This window comes from Scomber japonicus, chromosome 20 (assembly GCF_027409825.1).
Source record: "Scomber japonicus isolate fScoJap1 chromosome 20, fScoJap1.pri, whole genome shotgun sequence".
NCBI classification, from domain to species: Eukaryota; Metazoa; Chordata; class Actinopteri; order Scombriformes; family Scombridae; genus Scomber; species Scomber japonicus.
In genome coordinates this window covers 580,073-593,201 of record NC_070597.1, presented here as the reverse complement: position 1 = coordinate 593,201, position 13,129 = coordinate 580,073, and the positions used below count along the sequence as shown (strand labels likewise).

The following is a 13,129-nucleotide window of genomic DNA, read 5'->3' as shown; positions in this document are numbered from 1 at the left end:
GAAGGAAGGGAGGATGGAAGGGAGGAAGAAGGAAGGATGGAGGAAAGAAGGACGGAAGGAATGAGGAAAGAAGGAAGGAAAGGAGGGGGGAGGGAGGGAGAAAGGAAAAGAGGAAGGGAGGAAGGTAGGGGGGGAAGGAAAGAAGGAGGGAGGGAGGGAGGGAGGGAGGAAAGGAAGGAAGGAAAGAGGGAAGGAAAGAAGGAGGGAGGAAGGAAAGGAAGGGAGGAAGGAAGGGAGGAAGGAAGGAAAAGAAGGAAAGAATGAGGTAGAGAGGGAGGAAGGAAGGAAAAGAAGGAAAGAATGAGGGAGGGAGGGAGGAAGGAAGGAAAAGAAGGAAAGAAGGAGGGAGGGAGGAAGGAAGGAAAAGAAGGAAAGAATGAGAAATAAGTTTTCAAAATGTATTTTTTAACAGGAAGAAGAGAAGAGGACTGAGACGGTTATAAATATATACACACACTAATATAGTATGTATTTTTGTAATATATATATTATTATATAAATATTATTATTATATATTATTATATAAGTGCTGCTGTTTCCGGTCAGTCTTTTTCCTCTGTGACGTCACTGATGGCTTCGCTCTTTTTTTTTGGGCTTGTTTCTGATTGGCTGACGGAGTGAGCAGCTGACGGTGCAGGGCGCTGACTGGCTGTCTCCTCTCCTCTGTGTGTGTGTGTGTGTGTGTGTGTGCGCGTGTGTGTGTGTGTGTGTGTGTGTGTGTGTGTGAGAGTGACAGAGAGAGAGAGAGAGGGGGGCGGGACGTGTGTGTGTGCGTGTGTGTGTGTGTGTGTGTGTGCGTGTGCGTGTGTTTGAGAGAGGGGGGGGCGGGACGTGTGTGTGTGCCTGTGTGCGCGTGCGTGTGTGTGAGAGAGAGAGGGGGGGGGGCGGGACGCAGCGCAGCAGCACAGCAGCAGCGGCTCAGTTCCTCTAAAATGGCTGAAATGTGAACCAAAAAGAACCAGAACAGAACCAGAACCACACAGAACCGAGCTTCCGGTCTGTAGCGTTGGTCTCTGTTCGGGTCGAGTCGGGTTCTGCCGGATTTTACCGAACCTGAAACTTTTCAATGAACTGCAGGTGAGAGAAAAGCAACTGCGCCACAGCAGCAACATGTCGGTCTGTTCCTCTTCCGCATGTTCTACTAATGTTCTACTAATGTTCTACTAATGTTCTACTAATGTTCTAATAATGTTGTAACGATGTTCTACTCTTATACTGTGCTCTACTCATGTTCTCTTCATGTTCTCTTCATGTTCTAATGAGTTCTGCTGTGTTCTCATGTTCTCTTCAGCTTGTTCTCAGTTCTGTGTTTTTCTGTATTAATCTGAATTTAAGAGGTTTTTGACTTTTAGATTTTATTTAAATTCAAAGTTAACGAGCTGAGTGTGTGTGTGTGTGTGTGTGTATATATGTGTGTGTGTATATGTGTGTGTGTGTGTATGTCTGTGTGTGTATATGTGTGTGTGTATGTGTGTGTGTGTGTATGTGTCTGTTTGTGTGTATCTATCTGTGTGTGTGTGTGTCTGTCTCTATGTGTGTATGTGTGTGCGTGTGTGTGTCTCTGTGTGTGTGTGTGTGTGTCTGTCTCTGTGTGTTTGTGTGTGTGTGTGTCTGTCTCTGTGTGTTTGTGTGTGTGTGTGTCTGTCTCTGTGTGTGTGTATGTGTGTACTGTATGTATGTGTGTGTGTGTCTGTGTGCGTGTGTGTGTGTGTGTCTCTGTGTGTGTGTGTCTGTGTCTGTTGGTGTGTGTGTGTGTCTGTGTGTGTGTGTGTGTGTGTGTGTGTGTGTGTAGCAGCAGTGAGGTGGAGGAGAGAGACTCAGAGTGAGAACAGCTGACAGCAGATCACAGAAATAATGAGGTAAACAGAGTCTCTCTGTTTCACTGTGTGTCTGTGTGTGTGTGTGTGTGTGTGTGTGTGTGTGTGTGTGTGTGTGTGTGGCAGATGGTAACTCGTTGCATCATGTTTGTAAACATGCAGACTGACTTCCTGTTACTTATTAATAATATGTTCAGATTAATTTAATGTGTCATGTTTTATTTAACTGAACAGAAGCTCAGAGATAATAAATGTTGGTGAGATGGAAGGTAGATAAGAAGGAAAGGAGGAAGGAAGGAAGGAAGGAGGGAAGGAAGGAAGGAGGGAGAAGGGGAGGAAGTTACAATCAATCTTTATCCATGAATCAGTTAAACTAGTTTTAAAAGCAGCATCAGGTTTGTTAAAATGTACATTTAGTATTTTTGTTGGTTTTAAGGAAGGAAGGAAGGAAGGAGGAAGGGAGGGAGGGAGGGAGGGAGGGAGGGAGGGAGGGAAGGAAGGAAGGAATAAAGGGAGGAATGACAGAAGGAATGAAGGAAGGGAGGGAGGGAGGAAGGAAGGAAGGAAGGACAGAAGGAAGGAAGGGAGGGAGGAATGACAGAAGGAAGGGAGGGAGGGAGGAAGGAAGGAAGGACAGAAGGAAGGAAGGGAGGGAGGGAGGGAGGAAGGACAGAAGGAAGGGAGGGAGGAAGGAAGGAAGGAAGGAAGGGAGGAAGGACAGAAGGAAGGAAGGAAGGAAGGGAGGGACTGAATTCAGACTGAACTCCGCAGCAAGACATCATGGAGGTTACGCCCAGTTCAATATAATCAATATATTAAAAAAAGATCAATAAGAGAGATTTGAAATCACATTTGACCCATTTTATACCAAAAGACTGAATGCTCCTGAACATGTCAAATGGTGTAACCACAAAATGTCAAATGGTGTAACCACAAAATGTCAAATGGTGTAACCACTAAAGAATGATAGATATATTACTGGGGATTTCCACTGGGTCCGTCAGCGGCGCGGAACGGCTGTGCTACGGTTTAGCTCCGTCCTCTGCCCGGCGTCAACTCACACCGGGAGCGTTACAGCAGTGGACCGGAGCATGCTCTGGGAGAGAAAGCTGCCTTTTAAAATGACGTTGCACTGTTAATACAGTAATTACGGCAGCCCAATCAAATCCGAACGAGTGCCTTTAGTCTACAGTAATTACTGTAGTAGCAGCACAACTAAACGGCCCGGTTTTGTTAACTTGCTCAATTTTGGTTGATTTGGTAATTTTCTTTGATTTTTGTGCTTATCCCATCTGTCAGTAGCTACGTAGCTAGATGGAGTCTTTATCTGACTGTTTTATTCCTGTTTGTTGCTGAAATACGATCGGGAGGCTGCACGGGTTGTTTTATTTTGAAAAACGGAAGTTTTATTTTGCTGATTCAGTGTCGGACTTCCTGTCTGGTGCAATCTGCTCTGTTGAGCTTGTCGCGAGTTGGCAACGGCTCCGTCAAAAATAGAAATGCTACCTATTGATAGCGCTGCGGCGCGGGAGCCGCTGCTGAGACGTTGCTGACACGCTGCTGAGACGTTCCCGGTGGAGATACTCTCATTGATTATAGTGTTACCTATCAGCTCCGGTGACCGCGGCGCAGCTGTAACGCGCCGCTGCCGGACTCAGTGGAAATTGGGCTTTAGAGCGAAGAGCGGTGGGACGTTGAGTCTCTGCAGGAATAATCCTCAGTGTGAAAGTCGAGACCAGCTGGAAGAGGATTAACTACTACAGCTGCATCTGCTCTCACATCACACACACACACACACACACACACACACACACACGTACACGCACGCACGCACACACACACACACACACACACACACACACACGCACACACACACACACACACACACACACACACACACACACACACACACACACACACACACACACAGACACAGACACAGACACAGACACACACACACACACACACACACACACACACAGGATTATTGATGCTCAGAGGAGAAACTAGAGACATATTTAAATGAAATGAATCAGAAGACAACGTGTGTGTAAAGTTTCAGGTTGTCAGTTTTCACTTCCTCTGATGTAAACTTTAGCATTTTTATTAATTCAGCAGCTGTCATCATCATCATCATCATCATCATCATCATCATCATCATCATCATCATCATCATAATGTTCAGAATCATAAACTACAGACTGATCTGGACCTGCTGTCTGCTGGTCTGGAAACTCTGAGCTCATTTTTATTGATAAAGTAATTAGGGCTGTCAAACGATTAATTATTTTAATCGCGATTAATCGCAGAGTCTCCATAGTTAATCACGATTAATGGCGTTTTGAATAGCATGTTTAAAATCCTGTTATTTTCCATTTGAAGGCAGTTTTAAGCCCATAATGTAAAGCATTTCTTACCAGAGTGTCTTAACTGGGAATCAATCACGGCTCTGCTGCGACTCCCACACTCCAAAATGGTCCTTTGGTGGAGCTGAGGCTGGCTTGGCTGCACCTGGGTGTTTAGCGTGGAGGTGCTAACTCAAACTCCACGTACTCCGGTGGTAGTTAAACTCCGTTTGACACAGGTTGCATTTTACTTTTGACTTGTCAACTGAAGCGTCTGGAAGTGTTTTAAAGTTAAACAAGCCGTTCAAAAGTCCAGTAGCTCTCTTACTTTCCATCAGCGCGGTAGGTTTACTGCAGGAGGCCACTTCAAAGCATAGCGCTACAGCTAGAGGAGCCGTCTACGGGGGAGTAGAAGGGACAAAAAGGCTTGCAACATTAAAATGAGATTTAAAAAATGAACGCGCTATGGATTGCATTAATCTAATCGCGATTAACGCATTAACGCTGACAGCCCTAAAAGTAATATTTTGGTTTCTCACCAATTTTTAGTTTTTCAAAACAGATTTAGGGTTTAATTTATTAAAGGTCTGCGTGTGTAGAGACGTGTGAACTCGACATCACCTGCAAATAATACGCAGCTGTTCATTCAGTAGTTTACCGTAATGACTGTAATATCAGTAGTTTACCGTAATTAATGTAATATGTAAAAAGTTTTTACTCCAGTGTGTAAAATACAGGAAGGAGAAAATCACATTGTGATTTATCAGAGCTGAAGGTAACGTTGCTACGGTAACTGTGTATATAAATAACAGGATTGAAGGACTGGTATTAACCTGCTGTTACTATGGAGACGAGGAGACGGAGACACAATGAATGTTAATATTTTTGGAGTGTAATATTTGTGGTTTTACTAACATCATTGTCACTAATACTCTCCCACACAAAGCCGTTCCTGCTGTAACTCAATATGTTGTCCAACTGTGTTTATCAGTTAAAGAGAGTTAAACTCTGAAGAGGAAGAAGAGAAACCAGACTTTAATAAACTTACTGATTATTATAACGTTAAGAGCAGGAAGTCAGTAACTGTGGTTCCACTACAGGTCCGAGTGGAACAGCACATCTCTTCTTCTTCTTCATGTCTGGAGGACTAAAGTTGTGTTCTGTGTCTGCAGGGTTCTCCACATCCTGAACCCTCGCCCCGGGGGTCCGTCCCCCATCATGCCCGTCGACATGGCCGTGAGAATCTGCCTCGCCAGCTCGCCCCCTCTGCGCTCCTTCCTCGGTAACTACGACAACCGCTGCTCTTCCTCCGCGGCGGCCGCTCTCTCTCTGCCGCGCTGCCAGCCGCTGCGGCCGTGTCTGGCGTCCGGCGTCACCACGGCAACCGCGGCCTCGGCGGCGGCGGAGGAGAGCAGCAGCAGCCGCGCGTGGCTCAGGAGGAAGAAGAAGAGCGTGGTGTTCGCAGACTGTCGCGGTCTGGCGCTGACCGCCGTCCACGTCTTCGACGAGTCGGAGGACGACCCGCTGAGCGAGCTGCAGTTCCAGCTGACGGAGCTCGAAGGCGCCGTCGCCGGCAGGCTGCAGGACGAGTCAGGTGAGTCAGCCCGCCGGCTCCGATTGGCCGATGCCGCTCACATTAAATCTGATTAAGTGGTTCCTGATTGGATCGTCTGTTCCTCCGCAGACTCGGCTGACGGGGGGTCGGGTCTGGTGCTGGACTTCACCCAGCCGGCTGCAGACTACCTGGACCTGAGGAACCGGCTCAAAGCCCAGCAGGTCTGTCTGGAGACCTGCTCGATCCAGGACCGGCTGCTGTCGGGGACCGTGCAGGTCCGGAACGTTTGCTTCGAGAAGTCCGTGTCGGTCCGGATCACCTTCGACTCGTGGCGGTCCCACCGCGACGTTTCCTGCTGCTACCTGAACAACGTGTACGGTTGCCATGACACCGACACCTTCGCCTTCTCCGTCTCCGTGCCCGAAGTCCTCGAGCCGGCCGACAGGATCGAGTTCTGCATCCAGTACCAGACCCGGGACCGGATCTTCTGGGACAACAACCTCGGGGACAACTACCGGCTGGCGGTGACGGATCCACACGGCGACCCGGTCCGGATCGCTGAGAGCTCGGCGGAGAAGACGGACTTTGACCCGTTGGGAAGTCCCAGAACCTCGGCGCAGATCTTCTCTGAGTGGCAGAGCTGGCGACGCCTGGAGACCAGCGCCCCCTACTGGTGAGACCAGCGCCCCCCCTACTGGTGAGACCAGCACCCCCTACTGGTGAGACCAGCACCCCCCTACTGGTGAGACCAGCTCCCCCTACTGGTGAGACCAGCGCCCCCTACTGGTGAGACCAGCACCCCCCCTACTGGTGAGACCAGCGCCCCCCTACTGGTGAGACCAGCTCCCCCTACTGGTGAGACCAGCACCCCCCCCTACTGGTGAGACCAGCCCCCCCTACTGGTGAGACCAGCCCCCCCTACTGGTGAGACCAGCTGTTGATCCAGATGTTCGTAGACACTGAGACACTTTAGCTCCCAACAGTCATTCCAGTCACTCAGGACCCAGAAACCAAAACCTGCCCCTCGTCCGCTGAGACCTGAACCATCAGAGCGACGCGTTAAAATATGCAAATAAAACAAAAAACTCTCCACAGTGACGAGCCGGAGGAAGACTTCATCATCTTCATCATCTTCATCATTAACTTCACATTAAACAGCTTCTCATTAAAGCTGCAAAGATTAATCGATTAATCGATTAGTTGCCGACTAATAAACGAATCTTTGATCGTTTTTAAGTAAAATGTGAAAAACTCTCAGATTTAGTTTCATGTGAATATTTAAACCGAATCTTTGATCGTCAGCTAATCGATTAATTGATTGATGATGTCACTGGTGCTTCGTACCAGCAGAGACCTGGTCCAGGAGCGGACCGGGACCTGGTCCAGGAGCGGACCGGGACCGGGTCCAGGAGCGGACCGGGGCCTGGTCCAGGAGCGGACCGGGACCTGGTCCAGGAGCGGACCGGGACCTGGTCCAGGAGCGGAGAGTGGTTCTAAACTGGTTCATTTCAGAACCCGACGTGAGCCGGTCTGTTGGACCGAAGGCTCGAGACCTCAGCAACACTCGTATCCATGGAAGCAGCATCGCCCGTATCCATGGAAACAGCATCGCCCGTATCCATGGAAACAGCATCGCCCGTATCCATGGAAGCAGCATCGCCCGTATCCATGGAAGCAGCATCGCCCGTATCCATGGAAGCAGCATCGCCCGTATCCATGGAAACAGCATCGCCCGTATCCATGGAAACAGCATCGCCCGTATCCATGGAAGTAGCATTGCCCGTATCCATGGAAACAGCTGATATCATGTGTTTGATCAGCAGCGACGAAGCCTGAAAATCAGGATCAGTCATAACCATGAGCCACATCCTGTAACCGGAGAACATGTAGGGAACATGTGGAGAACATGTAGGGAACATGGAACATGTGGAGAACATGTAGGGAACATGGAACATGTAGAGAACATGTGGAGAACATGTAGGGAACATGTAGGGAACATGTGGAGAACATGTAGGGAACATGGAACATGGAGAAAACGTGTAGGGAACATGTGGAGTACATGTAGAGAACATGTAGGGAACATGGAACATGTGGAGAACATGTGGAGAACATGTGGAGAACATGTGGAGAACATGTAGGGAACATGTGGAGAACATGTAGGGAACGTTTACTCACGCTTGTCGTATTCGGATGTTTTTAACTCAGAAACAGTTCAGATGAGTTCATGACAGGAAGTCGGGATTCTGACCAATCACAGATATCTGCTCAGCGTTTGATCTCTAGAGAATAAGTTAAGACATTTGCAAAACTACATTAGGCAGGCAGACAGACAGACAGACAGAGACACAGGCAGGTGGCACCTTACGGGACTGAATCAGTCGCTCGTCTCCGCTGAGGTCGGGCAGGCGACGGTTGCACCGACCGAACCTCCTTTAGCTCCTTTGTCTTGTTAATGTTCAGACTGAGGTTGTGATTGGTTCTCCAGACTTCCTTCCTGTAAGCTGCCTCGTGGTTGGCTGAGATGAGGCTGAGCGCTGTGATGTCATCTGTGATGTCATCTGCAAATGTAAAGACGTAGTTTGTTGGAGAGTCGTGTGCAGAGTCACAGATCGGTCAGACTGGTTGACAGCTGGTCAGTTACAGGATGTGAGGCTGGTACGTTGACCTTTGACCTCCGGCTGCTGGTCACCTGACGCTACGAGCAGGTGGAGGTCGGGGGCGTCGTCTGTTGCCGGGCAGATTAGGCCACCATGTTTTCCTGAGTCACATGATCAGGATCTTATTTTTTTGTTGTTTCTTTTTGTTCTTCCTGTTTGCAGCTCCTCCTGATTGGCTCTGAGCCCCAGGTGAACCTCCTCCTGATTGGCTCCCACTGTGTCTTTGTAGTCTTGTTGTCATGGTAACTGCTGTAGGCGGAGAAAAGAGCTAAAAAGCTAAACCTGCACTTCCTGTTAGCTCCTGTAGCCATACCAGCTTAAAAGCCTTTACTAAGCTAAGTGTGTGTGTGTGTATGTGTGCGTGTACGTGTGTGTGTGTGTGTGTGTGTGTGTGTGTACGTGTGTGTGTGTGTGTGTGTGTGTGTGTATTGTTTATAAAGAGTGTGACAGGAAGTTGAAGAAGGGAAATGAAACGTGAATATTTAATGAGGTCGATGTCGACTGTAAACGAGGCTGTAACGTTAAGTGCAATGTAATGATGTCATGATGATGTCATGATGATGTAATGATGCAGGAAGTGATGTAAGCAGGAGTATATGGCTGACTGTTTCCTTTGGTGTGTGTCCTTTCAGAATAAAAGTCTAATGTTTGTAGCGTTGTCTCTCCTGTCGGTTTGTTGCTTGAAGTTTCGTTTATATCATTTATTAATTAAATGTTGGTAAGATGATGAATTCATGAATCAGTTAAACTAGTTTTAAAAGCAGCATCAGGTTTGTTAAAATGTACATTTAGTATTTTTGTTGGTTTTATGGAAGGAGAGAGGAAGGAAGGAAGGAAGGGAGGGAGGAAGGGACTGAATTCAGACTGAACTCCGCAGCAAGACAGCATGGAGGTTACGCCCAGTTCAATATAATCAATATATTAAAAAAAGATCAATAAGAGAGTCAAGGAAGGAAGGAAAGGAGGGAGGAAGGGAGGGAGGGAGGGAGGGAGGGAGGGAGAAAAGGGAAAGGAAGGAAGGAAGGACGACACGAAGGTTATAGATGAATTCAGACTGAACTCCGCAGCAAGACATCATGGAGGTTACGACCAGTTAAATATAATCAATATATTAAAAAAAGATCAATAAGAGAGATTTGAAATGACATTTGACCCATTTTATACCAAAAGACTGAATGCTCCTGAACATGTCAAATGGTGTAACCACAAAAGGTGTGTTTTAGTGTCCATGTGGTTCGGTTTAAATTTAAAGTGTTAAAATGTGAAAATAAACGTATGAATAACTTCACACATTCTTTTTTTGTGGACCCAGCATCAAATTTCTGCTTTTAATCCATTTAGAGAGAATATATTAGAGGATTATGGTAAAAATGTCTAAGTGGTGTAACCATAAAAACTTTGTACCAAATAATTCAACTTGCTTAAAAACAGTAAATAGTCAATAAAACTCCTTCCTTCCTTCCTTCCTTCCTTCCTTCCTTCCTTCCTTCCTTCCTACCTTCCTTCCTAACACCATATCAACTAGTTTGGCATGATCTTCCTTCCTTCCTTCCTTCCTTCCTAACACCATATCAACTAGTTTGGCATGATCTTACATCCTTCCTTCCTTCCTTCCTTCCTTCCTTCCTTCCTACCTAACACCATATCAACTAGTTTGGCATGATCTTACATCCTTCCTTCCTTCCTTCCTTCCTTCCTTCCTTCCTTCCACCATATCAATTAACTGATCTTTCTTTAATATATTAATTATATTGAACTGGGCGTAACCTCCATGATGTCTTGCTGCGGAGTTCAGTCTGAATTCAGTCCCTTCCTTCCTTCCTCCCTTCCTTCCTCCCTTCTGTCCTTCCTTTATTCCTTCCTTCCTCCCTCCCTCCCTCCCTGCCTTCCTTCCTTCATTCCTCCCTCCCTCCCTTCCATCCCTCCTTTATTCCTTCCTTCCTCCCTCCTGTCCTTCCTTCCTTCTTTCCTTCCTTCCTCCCTCCCTCCCTCCCTCGAACTGGGCGTAACCTCCATGATGTCTTGCTGCGGAGTTCAGTCTGAATTTATCTATAAAACCAACAAAAATACTAAATGTACATTTTAACAAACCTGAAGCTGCTTTTAAATCTAGTTTAACTGATTTATGGATTCATCATCTTACCAACATTTATTATCACTGACCCGTATAATAATACAAAGTATAAATAATCAACCAGTTCAATGAAGGTTGGGATTAATGGCTAATAATGTATAAAGTAGTATTAATGTAAGAACTGATGGTAGATGTTTGAATGCTAATTGATCAGAGTGAGCAGCTACAGAGAGAGAGAGAGAGAGAGAGAGAGAGAGAGAGACAGAGAGAGAGAGAGAGAGAGAGAGAGAGAGTTTAGAGGAGCAGCAGAGTGAAGAGATGAGAGCTGACGGAGCGAAAAGACTCACACATGATTAACATTCCTCTTTTTATCTGCCATCAGCGTCCAGCTGACTGACACACACACACACACACACACACACACACACGAGCTGGAGACACACACACACACACACACACACACACACACAGAGGAGCTGGTAGACTGATCACTGCTCATAAACAGATCCATCTCTCTACATTTAACCAGCACTTACATCTCCTCTTCTTCTTCTTCTTCTTCATTAATATAAATGATGTCGGCAGCAGCTGAGTTTAGAGTTTAACTAGAGAATAAACCTCCTGACACTGACATGAGGACACTTCAGTGTTTCTCTTCTTTTACTCAGAGTGTAGAATAAAACAATAATCATTATTAAACTATGAAGAGAGTGATAGTTTAACTCCAACATCAGGCTGTTAGCTTCCAGTCAGAGATCATTGTTGGTTTATAAACTTATGATGTAATATACAGTTACATATATGATGTAATCTTTAAGTCCTTTCTCTGTTTTTAGAGTAACATGAGCAGAAATGATCCAGATGTGAAGCTCAGCACAAAAAATTATTATAAGGATCAACATCAGAATGAAAAAAGGATAAAAACACTGCAAAGAAAGATAAAATCCTACAGCAGGTAGAAGGTGTGAATAACATCACTGAGTGTAGAGGTAAAGGCCCCCTGCTGGTTGATCTGAGAACTACATGACTCTGACTCTTGATTCACTCGTTCAGGTTCATAAACTTCAGCTGATTTATTATTTATGTATTAAAACATAAAGAGGTTAACACAGACAGTTAAACTATGCTGGGCATTTATGAACCAGGTGGAGGCGGTGGGACCAAGAGCTGCACAGAACCAGGGAGCAGTTTGAAATGATCTTTATTACAGTCAGCAAGGAAACGGGTAGAGCTCAGAGTCACCGATCACACAGAGCAGGTAGAGCACAGAGTCACCGATCACACAGAGCAGGTAGAGCTCAGAGTCACTTATGACAGAGCAGGTAGAGCTCAGAGTCACCGATCATAGAGCAGGTAGAGCTCAGAGTCACCGACCACAGAGCAGGTAGAGCTCAGAGTCACTGATCACAGAACAGGTAGAGCTCAGAGTCACCGATCACACAGAGCAGGTAGAGCTCAGAGTCACCGATCACAGAGCAGGCAGTAGAGGTCAGATCATGTAGCACTCACTGAGTTCAGGTGTTTGACCAGACAGGAAGTCTCTGCTGACTGGATGGAAGCTGGAGGACTCCACACAGGAACAGGCACACAGCAACAGGATGGAGCGTTCACTGGGGAAGACAAGAGGAAAGGAAGTCAAAGGCAAGCAACGTCAGGTCCGTCTCCCTCGGCAACCGTCACAGCAGACAGCAGCTTTTTGTGAAGCCACCGTAGCTCAACTCTTCATATTTAGAAATTAAAGAAGATATAAAAACTGAAAGAATTAAATCCTGTTTGTTTTAACAGAACGATGATCTCCATGATGCTGTGTCGCCTCCTCTTGTCGCCATGGAAACGGCTCTGCGGACGCTGAGAGGATGAACTTTGACCTGCTGATGAACACATGAACTCTCACTGCTCACTGGTCCTGAGACACTATGAACGATCCTCCATGGTTTATATACAATAACATTTTATTAATAAAGAATCTGAGTTTGTGTTATTTTATGTAACATATAAGATTTTCTGTTTAACTAAAAATTCTATAAAATACTGTGATGAGCATCCCAGGACATTATAAACATATTGTGGTGAGCTCTCGTGGAAGAAGGTGAAGTGAGACCACAGACTGTATAAAAGAAACAGACGTAACATCCGTGACGTCACCCATTGGTTTGTGGACTGCTGCTAGGAAGCCAATAGTTTCTAATCTAGGCAGCGCCATCTTGAACATTTCAGGTGCATGCTGGGAAAAATAAAAACACAGATTCTACTTATATGGGCATGAGGCGGAGCCGTGGGCGGAGCGGGGAGGTTGCTATGGTTACGAGGGCTGGATCTGGAGGACATTGGTCAATCAACCTGTCAATCAGGACGTAGCCCCGCCCCCTAATGCATACCCTGCTTTATCGTCACATATAAAATCAGGGAGGCCAAAATGTCCCAAATGAACATCATACTGCATTGAAGAAGGCTTTAAACTAGCGATTGAGACCATAAACACATTTTGAAAACGTTTACTGAGGTTAGAAATCAAGTGAGAAGTTGGTGAATTCTCCATTGACTTGTATAGAGACGGTCGCCCCCTGGTGGCCTTTTGATAGAATGCAGCTCTAAGTTACTTCTCCATTGACTTGTATAGAGACGGTCGCCCCCTGGTGGCCTTTTGATAGAATGCAGCTCTAAGTTACTTCTCCATTGAC

At 46.3% G+C, this 13,129-nt stretch overlaps 1 protein-coding gene across 1 annotated transcript; it reads left to right on the top strand.

The window, feature by feature from the left end:
- Window positions 1–891: 891 nt before the first annotated feature.
- On the top strand, window positions 892–6,526 carry LOC128381605 (protein phosphatase 1 regulatory subunit 3C-B-like). Its single transcript, XM_053341652.1, has 3 exons — window positions 892–1,077; window positions 5,335–5,756; window positions 5,847–6,526. Exons 1-3 carry the CDS (start codon window positions 1,067–1,069, stop codon window positions 6,392–6,394), a joined length of 981 nt encoding a protein of 326 aa, XP_053197627.1. The 5' UTR covers window positions 892–1,066; the 3' UTR covers window positions 6,395–6,526.
- Window positions 6,527–13,129: the final 6,603 nt, after the last annotated feature.

Bases quoted from the DNA above. Each gene is read 5' to 3' on its own strand.
- LOC128381605 (XM_053341652.1), top strand. The intron at 5,757-5,846 runs GTGAGTCAGCCC...GTTCCTCCGCAG, and splicing joins CAGGCTGCAGGACGAGTCAG to ACTCGGCTGACGGGGGGTCG.